The 23,626-nt window shown below is 41.4% G+C and overlaps 1 protein-coding gene across 1 annotated transcript in view; it reads right to left on the minus strand.

Annotated features, from left to right (window-relative positions):
* Positions 1 to 23,626, minus strand: part of LOC139757374 (long-chain fatty acid transport protein 1-like) — a 157,454-nt gene that overhangs the window by 49,492 nt on the left and 84,336 nt on the right. The window contains exons 9-11 of the mRNA XM_071677784.1: positions 19,355 to 19,469; positions 18,708 to 18,794; positions 3,221 to 3,295 (exon numbers count right to left, since the gene is read on the minus strand). Coding sequence (XP_071533885.1) covers positions 3,221 to 3,295; positions 18,708 to 18,794; positions 19,355 to 19,469 — 277 coding nt within the window. The remainder of the gene's footprint in view (positions 1 to 3,220; positions 3,296 to 18,707; positions 18,795 to 19,354; positions 19,470 to 23,626) is intronic.

Raw genomic sequence — 23,626 nt, forward strand, 5'->3', positions numbered from 1 at the left:
CCTCAGGCACCTCACCATGAGTCATACATACATTAAATAACCTTACCAACCAATCAACAATACAGTCACCCCCTTTTTTAATAAATTCCACTGCAATACCATCCAAACCTGCTGCCTTGCTGGCTTTCATCTTCCGCAAAGCTTTCACTACCTCTTCTCTGTTTACCAAATCATTTTCCCTAACCCTCTCACTTTGCACACCACCTCGACCAAAACACCCTATATCTGCCACTCTATCATCAAACACATTCAACAAACCTTCAAAATACTCACTCCATCTCCTTCTCACATCACCACTACTTGTTATCACCTCCCCATTTGCGCCCTTCACTGAAGTTCCCATTTGCTCCCTTGTCTTACGCACTTTATTTACCTCCTTCCAGAACATCTTTTTATTCTCCCTAAAATTTAATGATACTCTCTCACCCCAACTCTCATTTGCCCTTTTTTTCACCTCTTGCACCTTTCTCTTGACCTCCTGTCTCTTTCTTTTATACATCTCCCACTCAATTGCATTTTTTCCCTGCAAAAATCGTCCAAATGCCTCTCTCTTCTCTTTCACTAATACTCTTACTTCTTCATCCCACCACTCACTACCCTTTCTAATCAACCCACCTCCCACTCTTCTCATGCCACAAGCATCTTTTGCGCAATCCATCACTGATTCCCTAAATACATCCCATTCCTCCCCCACTCCCCTTACTTCCATTGTTCTCACCTTTTTCCATTCTCTACTCAGTCTCTCCTGGTACTTCCTCACACAGGTCTCCTTCCCAAGCTCACTTACCCTCACCACCCTCTTCACCCTAACATTCACTCTTCTTTTCTGAAAACCCATACAAATCTTCACCTTAGCCTCCACAAGATAATGATCAGACATCCCTCCAGTTGCACCTCTCAGCACATTTACATCCAAAAGTCTCTCTTTCGCACGCCTGTCAATTAACACATAATCCAATAACGCTCTCTGGCCATCTCTCCTACTTACATAAGTATACTTATGTATATCTCGCTTTTTAAACCAGGTATTCCCAATCATCAGTCCTTTTTCAGCACATAAATCTACAAGCTCTTCACCATTTCCATTTACAACACTGAACACCCCATGTATACCAATTATACCACCTTGCATTATAGTAACATATTGTCAAAGAGAGTGTAACTGCATCATCCTAGCAGGAGCCCAGACATATTCCAACTATCTATCTATTCATCTATCTGTGTCTCTGATGCCCTTTCCCTTCAGGAACTCCCTCAAGGAGGTGGCAATGGCAAAAGTTTCCTTAACTAGTGAACTCCAGTGCTGCTTCGTAGCCATTAGTGCCTCAACTTGAACAGGCCACTATCTGAGGGCAACTCTGGTGCAATGTTTTCAGAGGCTTCTATCTAATGTTCCCACCAACTACTGTTACCTAATGTGTCTACCTAATGCTCCCAGCTAATGTTCCCATCCTATTGCTTTTATCTTCCTGTCTAATGTTCCTACCTACAACTAATACCTACTGCCCGTACCATTTGCCAATAGGCAGGGTTAGTGCACAGCACTCACCACTGTAAAACCTAGAAGTTATGAAAAATGAGGCATGCGAGTTAAGTGGTGCCACGTTATATGTGACAAGGAGCGATTGTATGTTTGTGGACAGTGTGCCAGTAGTTCATGTGTGAGTGAGGCAGAAGGAAATGACAGCTAACTGGGTCAAAGAAGTGCAATTTGACAACCAATGAAGTGCTGGCTTACTCTGCAGCTGTCGCTGACCCTGACAATATCCAGGCGGGGAGCACTGGTAATATTCCTCCCTGGTTGGTGGCTGCCTACCAGCTACTACTTACTACACACCAACAATCCTAGTTAATTTTATATAAATTTTGTAGTGTATTCATTTTTCAAGAAAATAAGATATTTCATCCATCTATTCATGTAAATAATGCTATGTGTGTAAGTGATATCTGAATAAGTACATGATACACATAATTGTGACAAGACATGTAAAAATATATACGATAAGAGTTTGGTAAAGTGTGTGAAAGAAGAAAGTTAAGAGTAAATGTGAATAAGAGCAAGGTTATTAGGTACAGTAGGGTTGAGGGTCAAGTCAATTGGGAGGTGAGTTTGAATGGAGAAAAACTGGAGGAAGTGAAGTGTTTTAGATATCTGGGAGTGGATCTGGCAGCGGATGGAACCATGGAAGCGGAAGTGGATCATAGGGTGGGGGAGGGGGCGAAAATCCTGGGAGCCTTGAAGAATGTGTGGAAGTCGAGAACATTATCTCGGAAAGCAAAAATGGGTATGTTTGAAGGAATAGTGGTTCCAACAATGTTGTATGGTTGCGAGGCGTGGGCTATGGATAGAGTTGTGCGCAGGAGGATGGATGTGCTGGAAATGAGATGTTTGAGGACAATGTGTGGTGTGAGGTGGTTTGATCGAGTAAGTAACGTAAGGGTAAGAGAGATGTGTGGAAATAAAAAGAGCGTGGTTGAGAGAGCAGAAGAGGGTGTTTTGAAATGGTTTGGGCACATGAAGAGAATGAGTGAGGAAAGATTGACCAAGAGGATATGTGTATCGGAGGTGGAGGGAACGAGGAGAAGAGGGAGACCAAATTGGAGGTGGAGAGATGGAGTGAAAAAGATTTTGTGTGATCGGGGCCTGAACATGCAGGAGGGTGAAAGGAGGGCAAAGAATAGGGTGAATTGGAGCGATGTGGTATACTGGGGTTGACGTGCTGTCAGTGGATTGAATCAAGGCGTGTGAAGCGTCTGGGGTAAACCATGGAAAGCTGTGTAGGTATGTATATTTGCGTGTGTGGACGTATGTATATACATGTGTATGGGGGTGGGTTGGGCCATTTCTTTCGTCTGTTTCCTTGCGCTACCTCGCAAACGCGGGAGACAGCGGAAAAAAAAAAAAAAAAGAAAAAAAAGAATGGCACATGTAAAACTAAGCATGGATATAAACAAAGTAGTTATGGTGTACTTATATTAATTAGGAGCATCTGTACCACCAACCTGAGCCCTCCCACATCAACTTAGCACCCTGCTGCACTGATAAAGAAATGTAACCTCTTTTTTTGGAGTGTTTTCTTCAGTAACATGTGACATAAAGATATCCTGTATGAAAAAAGAGTTTCACTTTCTTACAATGGGCGTGCATTTTAGACAATTGCTACTGATTATGGGTTAAAGATAAAAATCAATTAACATTAGGAAAAAGAAGAAAGTGTACCTTATGCTGTGTGTCCTCAGGTTTTTCTGTTGTGTTGAGGAGGTAGCGGCATATCTCTCCCACATATTGGCCAACCTGTAATGGAACATGACTTCCATTAATAGATATCAAGGAGAAAAACAGAATATATTTACAAGAATTGCATTCAAATTTCTAAACAGAGAGACAGAAGAAGGAGTCAAGTGGGGAGTGCTTATCCTCCTTGAGGGCTCAGACTGGGGTGTCTGAATGTGTGTGGATGTAACCAAGATGAGAAGAAAGGAGAGATAGGTAGTATGTTTGAGGAAAGAAACCTGGGTGTTTTGGCTCTGGGTGAAATAAAGCTCAAGGGTAAAGGGGAAGAGTGGTTTGGGAAAATCTTGGGAGTAAGGTCTGGGGTTGATAAGAAGACAAGAGATAAGGAAGAAGTGGTACTACTACTGAAACAGGAGTTGTGGGAGTATGTGATAGAGTGTAATAAAGTAAGTTCTGGAATGATTTGGGTAAAACTGAAAGTGGATGGAGAGAGATGGGCGATTATTGGTGCATATGCACCTGGTCATGAGAAGAAAGATTATAAGAGGCAAGTGTTTTGGGAGCAGCTGAGTGAGTGTTAGCAGCTTTGATGTAAGAGATTGGGTTGTAGTAATGGGTGATTTAAATGTGAAGGTGATTAATGTGGCAGTTAAGGGTATAATTGGTGTACAAGGAGTGTTCAGTGCTGTAAAAAGAAATGAAGAGCTTGTGGATTTGTTTACTGAAAAAGGACTGGTGACTGGAAATACCTGGTTTAAAAGAGAGATATACACAAGTTTACATATGTAAGTGGGAGAGATGGTCAAAGGGAATTATTGGATTATGTGTTAATTGACAGGCATGTAAAAGAGGGACTTTTGGATGTTAATGTGCTGAGAGGGGCAGCTGGAGGGATATCTGATCATTATCTTGTGGAGGCAAAGGTGAAAATTTGTTTAGGTTTCCAGAAAAGAAGAGAGAATGTAGAGGAGAGATGAGTGGTGTGAGTAAGCGAGCTTAGACAGGAGACTTGTGTGAGGAAGTACCAAGAGAAATTGAGTGTGGAATGGCAAAAGGTCAATGATGTGAAGGGAAAGGGAGAGGAATGGGATGTATTTAGGCAAGCAGTGATGGCTTGTGCAAAAGATGCATGAGGCATGAGAAAGGTGGGAGGTGGGGAGATGAGAAAGGGTAGAGTGGTGGGATAAAGTAAGATTGTTGGTGAAAGAGAAAAGAGAGGCATTTGGACAATACTTGCAGGGAAGTGGTGCAAATAACTGGGAGGTGTATAAAAGAAAGTTGCAGGAGGTTAACAGAAAGATGCAAGAGGTGAAAAAGAGGGCAAATGAGAGTTGGGGTGAGAGATTGCGGTTTCCGAAGTGGTAGAGGATGCGAGGATTAGGTGTTTGCTTTAAAGAATGTATGTGAGAATTATTTGGATAAAGAGATGGATTTGTATGTAGCATTTGTGGATCTGGAGAAGGCATATGATAGGGTTGATAGAGATGCTTTGTGGAAGGTTTTAAGAGTATATGGTGTGAGAGGTAAGTTGCTAGTTAAATGTTTTTACCAAGGATGTAAGGCATGTGTACGAAAGGGACGAGAGGAGAGTGATTGGTTCCCAGTGAATGCCAGTTTGCAGCATGGGTTTGTGATGTCCCCACAGTTGTTCAGTTTGTCTAAGGATGGGTGGTTTGGAAGGTAAATGCAAGAGTTTTGGAGAGAGGGGCGACTATGCAGTCTGTTGTGGATAAGAGGGATTGGGGAGTGAGTCAGTTATTGTTCGCCAATGATACAGCTCTAGTGGCTGATTCAGGTGAGAAATTGCAGAGGCTGGTGACTGAATTTGGAAAAGTAAGTGAAAGGCAAGAGTTGAAAGTAAATGTGAATAAGAGCAAGGTGCAAGGCTATTAGGTTCAATAGGGTTGGGGACAAGTAAATTGGGATGTAAATTTGAATGAAGAAATATTGGAGGAAGTGAAGTGTCTTAGATATCTGGGAGTGGACTTAGCAACAGATGGAACCATGGAAGCGGAAGTGAGTCACAGGATGGGGGAAGAGGCGAAGGTTCCGGGAGCCACGAAGATGTGTGGAAGGAGAGAACATTATCTCGGAGAGCAAAAATAGGTATGTTGAAGGAATATTAGTTCTAACATAGTAATATGGTTTCAAAGCATGGGCTATAGATAGGGTTATACAGAGGAGGGTGGATGTGAAGGAAATGAAACGTCTGAGGACAATATGTGGTGTGAGGTTGTTTGATCATGTAAGTGATGAGAGGGTAAGAAAGGTGTGTGGAAATAAAAAGTGTGGTTGAGAGAGCAGAAGAGGGTGTGTTGAAATGGTCTGGACAGGACATATGGAGAGAATGAGTGAGGAAAGACTCACAAAAAAGACACATATGTTAGAGGTGAAGGGAACAAGGAGAAGCAGACGACCAAATTGGAGGTGGAAGGATGGAGTGAAGAAGATTTTGAGCGATCAGGGCCTGAACATACAGGAGGTTGAGAGGCATGCAAGGAATACAGTGAATTGGAACAATGTGGTATACCAGGGTTGATGTGCTGTCAATGGACTGAACCAGGGCATGTGAGGAGTCTGGGGTAAACCATGGAAAGGTCTGTGGGGCCTGGATGTGGACAAGGAGCTGTGGTTTTGGCGCATTACACATGACAGCTAGAGACTGAGTGTGAAGAAATGTGGCCTCTTTTTTTCTGTTTTCCCGGTGCTACCTCACTGAAGAGAGGGGTAGCAATGCTATTTCCTGTGTGGTGGGGTAGCGACAGGAATGAATGAAGGCAAGCAAGTATGAATAAATACATGTGTATACATGTATATGTTTGTGTATGTATAAGTATGTATATGTTCATATGTATATGTATGTATATGGGCATTTATGTAGATATATATATGTGTGTTATCCCTGGGGATAGGGGAGAAAGAATACTTCCCATGTATTCCCAGCGTGTCGTAGAAGGCGACTAAAAGGGAAGGGAGCGGGGGGCTGGAAATCCTCCCCTCTTGTTTTTTTGTTTTTTTTTTCCCAAAGAACGAACAGAGAAGGGGGCCAGATGAGGATATTACCTCAAAGGCCCAGTCCTCTGTTCTTAACGCTTCCTCGCTAACACGGGAAATGGCGAATAGTATGAAAAAAAAAATATATATGTGTGTGTATATATGAGTGGGTGGACCATTCCTCATCTGTTTCCTGGTGCTACCTCGCTTATGTGGGAAACAGCAATTAAGTATAATAATAACAATAATGGATTTTTAGTAATTCACAGATGATCTGAGATTCAAGAGTACATGATGCAAAGACTAAAACTAATAATAATGTACAGACCATCAGACTGGGGAAGAGCAGAAGTGGTAGAGGATGTGTGGATCAGGTATTTGCTTTGATGATAGTATGAGAAATACTTAGAAAATAGATAGATTTGTACATAGCATTTATGGATCTGAAGGCATATGATAAGAGTTGATAGATATGCTCTGTGGAAGGTATTGAGAGTATATGGTGTGGGAGGTAAGTTGCTAGAAACAGTGAAAAGTTTTTATCAAGGATGTAAGGTATGTGTAAGGGTAGGAAGAGAGAAAAGTGATTGGTTCCTAGTGTATGTCAGTTTGTGGCAGGGGTGCATGATATCTCCATGGCTGTTTAATTTGTTTATGGATGGGGTTGTTAGGGAGGTGAATGCAAGAGTTTTGGAGAGAGGGGCAAGTATGCGGTCTGTTGTGGATGAGAGTGCTTGGGAAGTGAGTCAGTTGTTGTTCGCTGATGATACAGCGCTGGTGGCTGATTTGGGTTAAAAACTGCAAAAGCTGATGACTGAGTTTGGTAAAGTGTGTGAAAGAAGAAAGTTAAGAGTAAGTGTGAATAAGAGCAAGATTATTAGGTTCAGTAGGGTTGAGGAACAAGTTAATTGAGAGGTATGTTTGAATGGAGAAAAACTGGAGGAAGTGAAGTGTTTTAGGTATCTGAGAGTGGATTTAGCAGCAGATGGAACCATGGAAGCGGAAGTGAGTCACAGGGTCGGGGAAGGGCAAAAGTTCTGGGAGTGTCAAAGAATGTGTGGAAGGCGAGAACATTATCTCGGTGAGCAAAAATGGGTATGTTTGAAGGAATAGTGGTTTCAACAATGTGATATGGCTGCACGGCAAGGGTTGTGCAGAGGTGGGTGGATATGTTGGAAATGAGATGTTTGAGGACAATATGTGGAGTGAGGTGGTTTGATCGAGTAAGTAATGAAAGGGTAAGAGAGATGTTTGGTAATAAAGAGTGTGGTTGAGAGAGCAGAGGAGGGTGTATTGAAATGATTTGGTCACAAGGAGAGAATGAGGGAGGAAAGATTAACAAAGAGGATTTATGTGTTAGAGATGAAGGGAATGAGGAGAAAAGGGAGACCAAATTATAGGTGGAAGGATGGAGTGAAAAAGACTGAGCGATCGGAGCCTGAACATACAGGAGGGTGAAAGACGTGCAAGGAAGAGAGTGAACTGGAATGATGTGGTATACTGGGGTTGACGTGCTATGAATGGATTGAACCAGGGCATGTGAAGCATCTGGGGTAAACAATGGAAAGTTTTGTGGGGCCTGGATGTGGAAAGGGAGCTGTGGTTTCGGTGCATTACACATGACAGCTAGAGACTAAATGTGAATGAATGTGGCCTTTGTTGTCTTTTCCTAGCACTACCTCCTGTGCATGCGGGGGGAGGGGGGTGCCATTTCATGTGTGGTGGGGTAGCAGCAGGAATGGATGAAGGCAGCATGTATGAATATGTACATGCGTATATATCTATATGTCTGTGTATTCCTACGAGTCCACAGGGAAAATGAAACACGAAAAGTTCCCAAGTGCACTTTCGTGTAATAATCACATCATCAGGGGAGACACAAGAGAGGAATATAACAGTCAGTTGATATACATCGAAGAGACGAAGCTAGAACGCCATTTGGTAAACATGTGATTGGACAATATGATTGGACATACTTATACATCTCGACTTATACATATATATACACACCCAGACATATACATGTACATAATTCATACTGTCTGCCCTTATTCATTCCCGTTGCCACCCCGCCACACATGAAATGACAACCCCCCCTCCCCCTGCATGTGCACGAGGTAGTGCTAGGAAAAGACAACAAAAGCCACATTCGTTCACACTCAAGTCTCTAGCTGTCATGTATAATGCACTGAAACCACAGCTCCCTTTCCACATCCAGACCCCACAAAACTTTCCATGGTTTACCCCAGACGCTTCACATGCCCTGGTTCAATCCACCGACAGCACGTTGACCCCGGTATACCACGTCGTTCCAATTCACTCTATTCCTTGCACGCCTTTCACCCTCCTGCATGTTCAGGCCCCGATCACTCAAAATCTTTTTCACTCCATCCTTTCACCTCCAATTTGGTCTCCCACATCTCCTTGTTCCCTCCAACTCTGACACATATATCCTCTTTGTCAATCTTTCCTCACTCATTCTCTCCATGTGACCAAACCATTTCAAATCACCCTCTTCTGCTCTCTCAACCACACTCTTTTCATTATCACACATCTCTCTTATCCTTTCATTACTTACTTGATCAAACCACCTCACATCACATATTGTCCTCAAACATCTCATTTTCAGCACATCCACCCTCCTCCATACAACTCTGTTCCTTCAAACATACCCATTTTTGCTTTCCAAGATAACATTCTCGACTTCCACACATTCTTCAACGCTCCCAGAACTTTCACCTCCTCCCCCACCCTATGATTCACTTCCGCCTCCATGGTTCCATCTGCTGCCAAATCCACTCCCAGATATCTAAAACACTTCACTTCCTCCAGTTTTTCTCCATTCAAACTTACCTCCCAATTGACTTGTCCCTCAACCCTACTGTACCTAATAACCTTGCTCTTATTCACACTTACTCTTAACTTTCTTCTTTCACACACTTTACCAAACTCAGTCATCAGCTTTTGCAGTTTCTCACACGAATCAGCCACCAGCGCTGTATCATCAGCGAACAATAACTGACTCACTTCCCAAGCTCTCTCATCCACAACAGACTGCATACTTGCCCCTTTTTCCAGAACTCTTGCATTCACCTCCCTAACAACCCCATCCATAAACAAATTAAACAACCATGGAGACATCACGCACCCCTGCCGCAAACCAACATTCACTGAGAACCAATCACTTTCCTCTCTTCCTACTCGCACACATGCCTTACATCCTCAATAAAAACTTTTCACTGCTTCTAACAACTTGCCTCCCCACACCATAATTCTTAATATCTTCCACAGAGCATCTCTATCAACTCTATCATATGCCTTCTCCAGATCCATAAATGCTACATACAAATCCATTTGCTTTTCTAAGTATTTCTCACATACATTCTTCAAAGCAAACACCTGATCCACACATCCTCTACCACTTCTGAAACCACACTGCTCTTCCCCAATCTGATGCTCTGTACATGCCTTCACCCTCTCAATCAATACCCTTCCATAAAATTTACCAGAAATACTCAACAAACTTATACCTCTGTAATTTGAGCACTCACTTTTATCCCCTTTGCCTTTGTAAAATGGCACTAAGCAAGCATTCCGCCAACCCTCAGGCACCTCACCATGAGTCATACATACATTAAATAACCTTAACAACCAGTCAACATTACAGTCACCCCCTTTTTAATAAATTCCACTGCAATACCATTCAAACCTGCTGCCTTGCCAGCTTTCATCTTCCGCAAAGCTTTTACTACCTCATCTCTGTTTACCAAATCATTCTCCCTAACCCTCTCACTTTGCACACAACCTCGACCAAAACAACCTATATCTGCCACTCTATCATCAAACACATTCAACAAACCTTCAAAATACTCACTCCATCTTCTCACATCACCACGACTTGTTATCACCTCCCCATTAGCCCCCTTCACTGATGTTCCCAATTGCTCCCTTGTCTTATGCACTTTATTTACCTCCCTCCAAAACATCTTTTTATTCTCCCTAATCCAGCTGATTCAGAGGCAAAGTCTATTGAGAAATATGAGACTATATGTGAGGAAATGAACGACTGGTTTTAAACTTCATTCACAGAAGAGGATACTATAACCCCAATACTAGAAGACTAGTAGGGGAAGAGGACTTGGAATGCACTGATAATGCTCGAAAATATAAAAGTAGGCTACTGAAGACTTTAAATCCATATTTGGCATGTGTCCCTGATGAAATATCTCCATATGTACTCAAGGAACATGCAAAAACATATAACAAGCTGATAGAGCTGTTAAGAAAAGTCACTGGAAAAGGGTATAGCACCACGAACTGGAAAAGAACAAATGTGCTTACTTCTAAGAAAGAAACCTGGGATATTACAGTGAAGTATGGATAAGTATCTGTGACAAGTATGGTCTGTACAGTGAAGGGGGAAAACAGTCACATGGATGGTCCATTCAAGAGAATAAACTCCCAAAGTGAGATGCAACATGGACTCAAAAGAAAAAAAGTCATTAGTAACATATACTCTGGACATCTATGTCAGAAAGAGCTTCATTTTACACCACAGAGATGAGCAGGTATTTGACTCCGTGTCATATAGAAGGCTGGTAAAGAAGCTGGATTTTCAGGTAGGAATATTTGTACATTCTTTCACTGATCACAATTTATTTTGGTAAAATACTCCACATGTCAGAATAGTATCAGGTCTTTATAACTGCATCTAATTAGGTACAGGCAAAACCTCAGCCAACCACCTTAAGGGTAATTTCATGGAAATAAATACTTCATTTTCTATATTTATTATACTTAGTTGCTGTCTCCAGTGTCAGCAAGGTAGTGCAAGGAAACAGATGAAAGAATGGCCCAACCCACCCACATACACATGCATAAACATAAACCCCCACACATGCACATATACATACCAATACATTTCAATGTATACATACACAGACATATACACGTTCATATTCATACTTGCTGCCTTCTTCCATTCCCACCACCATCCCACCACACATGAAATGGCACACCCTTCCCCCAGCACAAGCGCGCAAGGTAGCGCTAGGAAAAGACAACAAAGGCCACATTCATTCACACCCAGTCTCTAGATGTCATGTGTAATGCAATGAAATCACAGGGCCCTTTTTACATCCAGGCCCCACAAGACTTTCCATGGTTTACCCAGATACTTCACATGCCCTGGTTCAATCCACTGAGAGCATGTCCACTCCAGTATACCACATCATTCCAATTCACTATATTCCTTGCACGCCTTTCACCCTCCTCTATGTTCAAGCCCTGTTTGCTCAAAATCTTTTTCGCTCCATCCTTCCAACTCCAATTTGGTCTCCCACTTCTCGTTCCCTCCACCTCTGACGCATATATCCTCTTTGTCAATCCTTCCTCACTCATTCTCTCCATGTGACCAAACCATTTCAATACATCCTCCTCTCTCAACCAAACTCTTTTTATTACGACACACCTTTCCTACCTTTTATTACCTACTCAATCAAACCACCTCACACCACATACTGTCCTCAAACATTTAATTTCCAACACATCCACCCTCCTTCGCACAAACCTATCTATAGCCCATGCAACACAACCAAACAACAATTTTGGAACCACTATTCCTTCAAACATACCCATGTTTGCTCTCCGAGATAACATTCTTGCCTTCCACACATTCTTCAACGCTCCCAGAACCTTCACCCTCTCCCCACCCTGTGACTCACTTCCATTTCCATGGTTCCATCCACTGCTAAATCCACTCCCAGATATCTAAAACATTTCACTTCCTCCAGTTTTTCTCCTTCAAACTTATCTCTCAATTAACTTGTCCCTCAACCCTACTGAACATAATAACCTTGCTCTTATTCACATTTACTCTCAGCTTTCTTCTTTCACACACTTTACCAAACTCAGTCACCAGCTTCAGCTATTTCTCACCCGAATAAGCTACCAGCACTGCATCATCAGCGAACAACTGACTCACTTCCTGAGCCATCTCATCCACAATAGATTGCATACTTGCCCCTCTCTCCAAAACTTGCATTCACCTCCCTAACAGCCCCATCCATAAACAAATTAAACAACCATGGAGAAATCATGCACCCCTGCCGCAAACCTACATTCACTGGGAACCAATCACTTTCCTCTCTTCATACTCGTGCACATGCCTTACATCCTTGATAAAAACTTCTCACTGCTTCTAGCAACTTACCTCCCACACCATATATCTTCCACAGAGCATCTTTATCAATTCTTATCACATGCCTTCTCCAGATCCATAAATGCTACATACAAATCCACCTGTTGTTCTAAGTATTTCTCACATACATTTTTCAAAGGAAACACTTGATCCACACATCCTCTACCACTTCTGAAACCACACTGCTCTTCCCCAAACTGATGCTTTGTACATGCCTCTCCCCTCTCAATCATTACCCTCCACACATCCTCTACCACTTCTGAAACCACACTGCTCTTCCCCAAACTGATGCTCTGTACATGCCTCTCCCCTCTCAATCATTACCCTCCCATGAAATTTCCCAAGGATATTCAACAAACTAGTACCTCTGTAATTTGACCACTCACCTTAATCCCCTTTGCCTTTGTACAATGGCACTATGCATGAATTTCACCAATCCTCAGGCACTTCACCATGAACCATACATACATTGAATATCCTTACCAACCAGTCAACAGCACAGTCACCCACTTTTGTAATAAATTCCACTGCAATACCATCCAAACCAGCCCCCTTGCCGGCTTTCATCTTCTGCAAAGCTTTCACTACCTCTTCTCTGTTTACCAAATCATTCTCCCTGACCCTCTCACTTCGCACACCACCTTGACCAAAACACCCTACATCTGCCACTATATCATCATACACATTCCATAAACCTTCAAAATACTTACTTCACTCCTTCTCAGTTCACCACTACTCGATATTACCTCCCCATTAGCCCCCTTCACCGATGTTCCCATTTGTTTTCTTGTCTTACGCACGATATTTACCTCCTTCCAAAACATGTTTTCATTCTCCCTAAAATCTAATGATACTTTCTCACCCCAACTCTCATTTGCCCTCTTTCTCACCTCTTGCACCTTTCTCTTGACCTCCTGCCTCTTTCTTTCATACATTTCCCAATCATTCGAACTACTTCCCTACAAAAATTGTCCAAATGCCTCTCTTCTCTTTCACTAACAATCTTACTTCTTCATCCCACCACTCACTTTTTTCTTACCTTGCTACAGATTATCTTGAGTCATTTTCTTTTATGATAAAACTGTTACCTTTAACAAATAATATTGCACTGATAATCCTCTGGACATCAAATGTAGAGTACATATTTGGCTTGGAATCTATAAAAACCTCCAAACAAATGCTTTTCATAACAACATGAAATAATGGTGCTTCCCTTTTATAAAACTATTAGCTAAATATGTACATACTGTTGACCCTTATTGGGGTAGATGATTTAACAGCAATATCTTCTTAATATTTAACTGAATATGTATATATGCTGTCAGTGGATTGAATCAGGGCATGTGAAGCGTCTGGGGTAAACCATGGAAAGCTGTGTAGGTATGTATATTTGCGTGTGTGGACATATGTATATACATGTGTATGGGGGGGGTTGGGCCATTTCTTTCGTCTGTTTCCTTGCGCTACCTCGCAAACGCGGGAGACAGCGACAAAGTAAAAAAAAAAAAAAAAAAAAAAAATGTATATAGCTTGACTACTTACAGTGCAACCATATTTTTTGGCTTCCACCCAATACTGAGATGCAGAGAACTTGCGACGAATCACTGCAGTGTTGTTGAACAGCAAAACCTGCATGAATAGAAGAGAAGTTCAATCATCTTTTAAGTATGTGGCTAGAATATCTATAGTGCTCCCTTCATATAAAGCAGCATGGTTCATGAAGAATCCTCCCTAAGCCCTTCAGTTAGAATGCATGTTGTCTTCTCATTCTAGTAAAGTCTCTTTATAATCATTCATATTTTCCATTATATCCCACGTGTTCCCGCATGTCGTAAAAGGCGACAAAAAGGGGAGGGAGCAGGGGGCTGGAAATCCTCCACTCCAGTTTTTCACTTTTCCAAAGGAAGGAACTGAGAAGGGGGCCCAGTGAGGGTTTTCCCTCTTAGGCTCAGTCCTCTGTTCTTAAACATCCTCACAGGTCATCCAATGGCCTTCTTCATTACACCATCATGTGTAAAACAACCATAACAGCCCAGGGTTTTACTTTATCATGAGAACACTCCTAAAACTCAAAGTAATGGCAAATATATCACTTTTGAAACTATGAGAAAGACCCCTAAATACGTTAAAAATGTGAACATGAGTAAACAAGGTGAAAGAACAAACTCTATCACATTTGCTCTACTAACCTGGCCCATGCCAACCATACCACCTGCAGAATGATAAAGAGGGAGTGGGTTGTAAATAACTTCATCATCTTGTAATCCAGCCATATAGTGAACGCCAGTACAGAAGAACATATACCTGCAAAAAATTGTACATCATTTAATTACACTGCACATATAGATTTGGTCTAATTCATGTATGAATGATGTGACAGAAGTCATATGTAACTGATCCATCCTAATGAACTGGGAATGAATATAACATATAAAATTTCTGTGAAACTGCTTTGAGGAGTTATTCTAATTTTAAAAACCTATATTTCTGTCTTCTGCAGTTTGTCCCATGAGCAAGAAAGAGCATCCACTCAAAGAAAGAGGGTTTCAAGAAAATCTTTCAAATGAAAAGACTAAACCCAAAGCAAAAATAAATACCTTCAGTAATGATTTAGTGGCACACTAGAATCTGTCTTTCCTAAAAGGAGAACCCCCAGAGCCACTCAAGGTAAATCCACAATGTCTAAAATATGGTACTGTCTGAAAAGTTTCAAAAGTCTCTAGGATAAAGCCTAAGTTAGGTCAAAAAATGACGAGGTTAATCCACATGGAAATGTTTGTTGGTGGAAGGAGTTTTAATGTAAATAGTCTAGTTAATAATCTCTGGAGAAGTCCATAAGGTCTCTAAGAGATCTAAGTGAGCATCTGGCATAATGCCATCTTGATGAAAGCTCCAGAGTGGATGACAACATGAATATTCATAAGTTTCATACTTTCATAACCAAGAGGAGATTGCCATCAAAGGAAAGATTTATGTCAGTAAATAGAGCATGTAATCCACTAAGTCTCCACCTAGAGGGCTATAAGAAATAGTTTTCAAAAGACAAGGAGCTAAACTACCAAAAAACTAGAAGAGTGAACTTTGGAAAGATTAGATAAGTTCATCCCAAACAGGACCTGTCAGATAAATACCTAAACCTACTGACAGGGGTGCTTGAAGGATACTCAGTAATATTTCTAGCTTTATTCCCATTATGAAAAGGCTAGAGAAGAACTCTAAACATATACTTCAGTCATGTCTGAGATATCAGATTTTTCAAGAAAGGACTGAAAGACTTTCTAGACTAATTGATACTCTTTGAGTAAAGGGGTTACTGTTATGTATGAGGTCTTCTCTCTGGCATTCTATAAACCAACATAGTTGTGTTGAAATTACATAATCCTCCAAGGAATTGCAAAAATTCAGAAAAAAATATACAATGATGGCATGAAGATACAATCAGGATGGTACATGAAGAACAAAACACTCACTTCTCAGAGATGGTAAAGTACAGATAATGGGGGATTGCCACTGGATTTTCATGGTGGTAAGTAGTCATGCAGACTGGTTTCCTGAGTGTATATAGAGAGGGACTGACACATTATCACTGTTAGATCTCTTCTTCATACATACTAACATGAATAATGAAAATCTCATATATATTACACCAACTGGAAAAAGTACAAATATAATGCTCAAGCTTGACTATGTAGCAAATGAGTCCATAAAAAGAGCAGAAATGAGACAAAGAAAGAGAAAATATAATCATGCAAACAACACAAACCTCAACAAGTTCAATGGTAATAGAGACTGTGAAATGGAGTTAAGTAAGCAGGAACCAGGGCTTTGTGGCAAAAGATTTCAGGAAGTTTACAATAAAGGCATGAAAAAAGGGTACCCTTAACCTTACATACAGAGGGCATGGTAAGAAAGAGTTAAGGCTGGTTTAATAAAAGATGTCAAAAAGCAATGGAGCACTGACATGGGAAGTGGTGATTGTGGCAACAGCACTACAGCCCGCCTGCACTTATAAGGTACATGACGGCAAGGAATGAGTATATCAGGATAAGGAAGGAGGAACTAAGAAACTTTGAAAAGAATACTGTGGATATGGCAAGAGAAAACCAAAAAACATTTTCATGAATTCAACAGGAATCAGTTACAGAGCACCTGATCAGGCTAAGGGATACACTGGGAAGAATTGTAGAGGACGATGTAAAGATATGTGTCTATCCATATCTCTGATGCCCATTCCTTTTGGGAACTCCCTCAAGGGGATGATTATAGCAAAAGTCTCCATAACTGCTGAACTCCAGTGCTACTTCATAGCCTCTAGTGCCTCACCCTTAAGAAACCACTGAGAGAGGGAAACTCAAGCGAAGTGTTTTCAGAGGCTCTTACTTAATGTTCCTACCAACTACTTCTACCTAATGTGTCTACCTAATATTCCTGCCTGATGTTACAACCTAACTACTTCTCCCTAATGCTCCCACCTAATGTTCCTACCTCATACTTTTACCAAATGTTTCTACCTAAAGCCCCTATCTAACATTCCTACCTACTACTATCTATTGCTCCTACCATTTTGCTAAAAGGTAGGGCAAGCAATCACAAGTACCCACTGCAGGAAAATCTAGAGCTAAGAAGAATGAGTTGTGTGAGTTAGGTGCTGCCATGCATAATTTGTTACAGGGAGAGATTGTATGTCTGTGGACAGAACACCAATAGTTCATGTGTGGGTGAGGCAGAATGAAAGGAGTGCTATCTGGGACAAAGTGCAACTTGAAAACCACTAAAGTGCTGGCTTACTATGCAGCCATCACTAGCCCTCCCAATACCCAGGCAGGTAGTACTGGTAATATACCTCCTTGGTCACTGGCTGCCTACCAAACGCTACATACTCTTCTTTTGACATACCTATATGAAGTAAGGGAGAAAGAATTCTACATCTATATTCCCTGGATTTGTATGTAGCATTTATGGATCTGGAGAAGGCATATGATAGAGTTGATAGAGATGCTCTGTGGAAGGTATTAAGAATATATGGTGTGGGAGGCAAGTTGTTAGAAGCAGTGAAAAGTTTTTATCGAGGATGTAAGGCATGTGTACGTGTAGGAAGAGAGGAAAGTGATTGGTTCTCAGTGAATGTAGGTTTGCGGCAGGGGTGTGTGATGTCTCCATGGTTGTTTAATTTGTTTATGGATGGGGTTGTTAGGGAAGTAAATGCAAGAGTTTTGGAAAGAGGGGCAAGTATGAAGTCTGTTGGGGATGAGAGACCTTGGGAAGTGAGTCAGTTGTTGTTCGCTGATGATACAGCGCTGGTGGCTGATTCATGTGAGAAACTGCAGAAGCTGGTGACTGAGTTTGGTAAAGTGTGTGGAAGAAGAAAGTTAAGAGTAAATGTGAATAAGAGCAAGGTTATTAGGTACAGTAGGGTTGAGGGTCAAGTCAATTGGGAGGTGAGTTTGAATGGAGAAAAACTGGAGGAAGTGAAGTGTTTTAGATATCTGGGAGTGGATCTGGCAGCAGATGGAACCATGGAAGCGGAAGTGGATCATAGGGTGGGGGAGGGGCGAAAATTCTGGGGGCCTTGAAGAATGTGTGGAAGTCGAGAACATTATCTCGGAAAGCAAAAATGGGTATGTTTGAAGGAATAGTGGTTCCAACAATGTTGTATGGTTGCGAGGCGTGGGCTATGGATAGAGTTGTGCGCAGGAGGATGGATGTGCTGGAAATGAGATGTTTGAGGACAATGTGTGGTGTGAGGTGGTTTGATCGAGTGAGTAACGTAAGGGTAAGAGAGATGTGTGGAAATAAAAAGAGCGTGGTTGAGAGAGCAGAAGAGGGTGTTTTGAAGTGGTTTGGGCACATGGAGAGAATGAGTGAGGAGAGATTGACCAAGAGGATATATGTGTCGGAGGTGGAGGGAACGAGGAGAAGAGGGAGACCAAATTGGAGGTGGAAAGATGGAGTGAAAAAGATTTTGTGTGATCAGGGCCTGAACATGCAGGAGGGTGAAAGGAGGGCAAGGAATAGAGTGAATTGGAGCGATGTGTTATACTGGGGTTGACGTGCTGTCAGTGGATTGAATCAGGGCATGTGAAGCGTCTGGGGTAAACCATGGAAAGCTGTGTAGGTATGTATATTTGCGTGTGTGGACATATGTATATACATGTGTATGGGGGGGGTTGGGCCATTTCTTTCGTCTGTTTCCTTGCGCTACCTCGCAAACGCGGGAGACAGCGACAAAGTAAAAAAAAAAAAAAAAAAAAAAAAAATGTATATAGCTTGACTACTTACAGTGCAACCATATTTTTTGGCTTCCACCCAATACTGAGATGCAGAGAACTTGCGACGAATCACTGCAGTGTTGTTGAACAGCAAAACCTGCATGAATAGAAGAGAAGTTCAATCATCTTTTAAGTATGTGGCTAGAATATCTATAGTGCTCCCTTCATATAAAGCAGCATGGTTCATGAAGAATCCTCCCTAAGCCCTTCAGTTAGAATGCATGTTGTCTTCTCATTCTAGTAAAGTCTCTTTATAATCATTCATATTTTCCATTATATCCCACGTGTTCCCGCATGTCGTAAAAGGCGACAAAAAGGGGAGGGAGCAGGGGGCTGGAAATCCTCCACTCCAGTTTTTCACTTTTCCAAAGGAAGGAACTGAGAAGGGGGCCCAGTGAGGGTTTTCCCTCTTAGGCTCAGTCCTCTGTTCTTAAACATCCTCACAGGTCATCCAATGGCCTTCTTCATTACACCATCATGTGTAAAACAACCATAACAGCCCAGGGTTTTACTTTATCATGAGAACACTCCTAAAACTCAAAGTAATGGCAAATATATCACTTTTGAAACTATGAGAAAGACCCCTAAATACGTTAAAAATGTGAACATGAGTAAACAAGGTGAAAGAACAAACTCTATCACATTTGCTCTACTAACCTGGCCCATGCCAACCATACCACCTGCAGAATGATAAAGAGGGAGTGGGTTGTAAATAACTTCATCATCTTGTAATCCAGCCATATAGTGAACGCCAGTACAGAAGAACATATACCTGCAAAAAATTGTACATCATTTAATTACACTGCACATATAGATTTGGTCTAATTCATGTATGAATGATGTGACAGAAGTCATATGTAACTGATCCATCCTAATGAACTGGGAATGAATATAACATATAAAATTTCTGTGAAACTGCTTTGAGGAGTTATTCTAATTTTAAAAACCTATATTTCTGTCTTCTGCAGTTTGTCCCATGAGCAAGAAAGAGCATCCACTCAAAGAAAGAGGGTTTCAAGAAAATCTTTCAAATGAAAAGACTAAACCCAAAAGCAAAAATAAATACCTTCAGTAATGATTTAGTGGCACACTAGAATCTGTCTTTCCTAAAAGGAGAACCCCCAGAGCCACTCAAGGTAAATCCACAATGTCTAAAATATGGTACTGTCTGAAAAGTTTCAAAAGTCTCTAGGATAAAGCCTAAGTTAGGTCAAAAAATGACGAGGTTAATCCACATGGAAATGTTTGTTGGTGGAAGGAGTTTTAATGTAAATAGTCTAGTTAATAATCTCTGGAGAAGTCCATAAGGTCTCTAAGAGATCTAAGTGAGCATCTGGCATAATGCCATCTTGATGAAAGCTCCCAGAGTGGATGACAACATGAATATTCATAAGTTTCATACTTTCATAACCAAGAGGAGATTGCCATCAAAGGAAAGATTTATGTCAGTAAATAGAGCATGTAATCCACTAAGTCTCCACCTAGAGGGCTATAAGAAATAGTTTTCAAAAGACAAGGAGCTAAACTACCAAAAAACTAGAAGAGTGAACTTTGGAAAGATTAGATAAGTTCATCCCAAACAGGACCTGTCAGATAAATACCTAAACCTACTGACAGGGGTGCTTGAAGGATACTCAGTAATATTTCTAGCTTTATTCCCATTATGAAAAGGCTAGAGAAGAACTCTAAACATATACTTCAGTCATGTCTGAGATATCAGATTTTTCAAGAAAGGACTGAAAGACTTTCTAGACTAATTGATACTCTTTGAGTAAAGGGGTTACTGTTATGTATGAGGTCTTCTCTCTGGCATTCTATAAACCAACATAGTTGTGTTGAAATTACATAATCCTCCAAGGAATTGCAAAAATTCAGAAAAAAATATACAATGATGGCATGAAGATACAATCAGGATGGTACATGAAGAACAAAACACTCACTTCTCAGAGATGGTAAAGTACAGATAATGGGGGATTGCCACTGGATTTTCATGGTGGTAAGTAGTCATGCAGACTGGTTTCCTGAGTGTATATAGAGAGGGACTGACACATTATCACTGTTAGATCTCTTCTTCATACATACTAACATGAATAATGAAAATCTCATATATATTACACCAACTGGAAAAAGTACAAATATAATGCTCAAGCTTGACTATGTAGCAAATGAGTCCATAAAAAGAGCAGAAATGAGACAAAGAAAGAGAAAATATAATCATGCAAACAACACAAACCTCAACAAGTTCAATGGTAATAGAGACTGTGAAATGGAGTTAAGTAAGCAGGAACCAGGGCTTTGTGGCAAAAGATTTCAGGAAGTTTACAATAAAGGCATGAAAAAAGGGTACCCTTAACCTTACATACAGAGGGCATGGTAAGAAAGAGCTAAGGCTGGTTTAATAAAAGATGTCAAAAAGCAATGGAGCACTGACATGGGAAGTGGTGATTGTGGCAACAGCACTACAGCCCGCCTGCACTTATAAGGTACATGACGGCAAGGAATGAGTATATCAGGATAAGGAAGGAGGAACTAAGAAACTTTGAAAAGAATACTGTGGATATGGCAAGAGAAAACCAAAAAACATTTTCATGAATTCAACAGGAATCAGTTACAGAGCACCTGATCAGGCTAAGGGATACACTGGGAAGAATTGTAGAGGACGATGTAAAGATATGTGTCTATCCATATCTCTGATGCCCATTCCTTTTGGGAACTCCCTCAAGGGGATGATTATAGCAAAAGTCTCCATAACTGCTGAACTCCAGTGCTACTTCATAGCCTCTAGTGCCTCACCCTTAAGAAACCACTGAGAGAGGGAAACTCAAGCGAAGTGTTTTCAGAGGCTCTTACTTAATGTTCCTACCAACTACTTCTACCTAATGTGTCTACCTAATATTCCTGCCTGATGTTACAACCTAACTACTTCTCCCTAATGCTCCCACCTAATGTTCCTACCTCATACTTTTACCAAATGTTTCTACCTAAAGCCCCTATCTAACATTCCTACCTACTACTATCTATTGCTCCTACCATTTTGCTAAAAGGTAGGGCAAGCAATCACAAGTACCCACTGCAGGAAAATCTAGAGCTAAGAAGAATGAGTTGTGTGAGTTAGGTGCTGCCATGCATAATTTGTTACAGGGAGAGATTGTATGTCTGTGGACAGAACACCAATAGTTCATGTGTGGGTGAGGCAGAATGAAAGGAGTGCTATCTGGGACAAAGTGCAACTTGAAAACCACTAAAGTGCTGGCTTACTATGCAGCCATCACTAGCCCTCCCAATACCCAGGCAGGTAGTACTGGTAATATACCTCCTTGGTCACTGGCTGCCTACCAAACGCTACATACTCTTCTTTTGACATACCTATATGAAGTAAGGGAGAAAGAATTCTACATCTATATTCCCTGGATTTGTATGTAGCATTTATGGATCTGGAGAAGGCATATGATAGAGTTGATAGAGATGCTCTGTGGAAGGTATTAAGAATATATGGTGTGGGAGGCAAGTTGTTAGAAGCAGTGAAAAGTTTTTATCGAGGATGTAAGGCATGTGTACGTGTAGGAAGAGAGGAAAGTGATTGGTTCTCAGTGAATGTAGGTTTGCGGCAGGGGTGTGTGATGTCTCCATGGTTGTTTAATTTGTTTATGGATGGGGTTGTTAGGGAAGTAAATGCAAGAGTTTTGGAAAGAGGGGCAAGTATGAAGTCTGTTGGGGATGAGAGACCTTGGGAAGTGAGTCAGTTGTTGTTCGCTGATGATACAGCGCTGGTGGCTGATTCATGTGAGAAACTGCAGAAGCTGGTGACTGAGTTTGGTAAAGTGTGTGGAAGAAGAAAGTTAAGAGTAAATGTGAATAAGAGCAAGGTTATTAGGTACAGTAGGGTTGAGGGTCAAGTCAATTGGGAGGTGAGTTTGAATGGAGAAAAACTGGAGGAAGTGAAGTGTTTTAGATATCTGGGAGTGGATCTGGCAGCAGATGGAACCATGGAAGCGGAAGTGGATCATAGGGTGGGGGAGGGGGCGAAAATTCTGGGGGCCTTGAAGAATGTGTGGAAGTCGAGAACATTATCTCGGAAAGCAAAAATGGGTATGTTTGAAGGAATAGTGGTTCCAACAATGTTGTATGGTTGCGAGGCGTGGGCTATGGATAGAGTTGTGCGCAGGAGGATGGATGTGCTGGAAATGAGATGTTTGAGGACAATGTGTGGTGTGAGGTGGTTTGATCGAGTGAGTAACGTAAGGGTAAGAGAGATGTGTGGAAATAAAAAGAGCGTGGTTGAGAGAGCAGAAGAGGGTGTTTTGAAGTGGTTTGGGCACATGGAGAGAATGAGTGAGGAGAGATTGACCAAGAGGATATATGTGTCGGAGGTGGAGGGAACGAGGAGAAGAGGGAGACCAAATTGGAGGTGGAAAGATGGAGTGAAAAAGATTTTGTGTGATCAGGGCCTGAACATGCAGGAGGGTGAAAGGAGGGCAAGGAATAGAGTGAATTGGAGCGATGTGTTATACTGGGGTTGACGTGCTGTCAGTGGATTGAATCAAGGCATGTGAAGCGTCTGGGGTAAACCATGGAAAGCTGTGTAGGTATGTATATTTGCGTGTGTGGACGTATGTATATACATGTGTATACATGTCTGATTCCTTGCGCTACCTCGCAAACGCGGGAGACAAAGTATAATAAAAAAAATAAAATATATTCCCTGTGTTGTACAAGGTGACTAAAGGGGGACTGGAAACCCTCCTTCAAAATACTCAGTCCATATCCTCCTCATTTCATCACAATCTGTTATCGCTTCCCCTTTTGCCCCATTCGCCACTGTTCCCATTTGTTCTCTATTCTTTCTCATATTCTTTACCTCCTTTGACATCTTTTTATTTTCCCTGAAGGTTAATGATACTCTCTCACCCCAACACTCATCTGCCCTCT

This window comes from Panulirus ornatus, chromosome 26, assembly GCF_036320965.1.
Source record: "Panulirus ornatus isolate Po-2019 chromosome 26, ASM3632096v1, whole genome shotgun sequence".
NCBI classification, from domain to species: domain Eukaryota; kingdom Metazoa; phylum Arthropoda; class Malacostraca; order Decapoda; family Palinuridae; genus Panulirus; species Panulirus ornatus.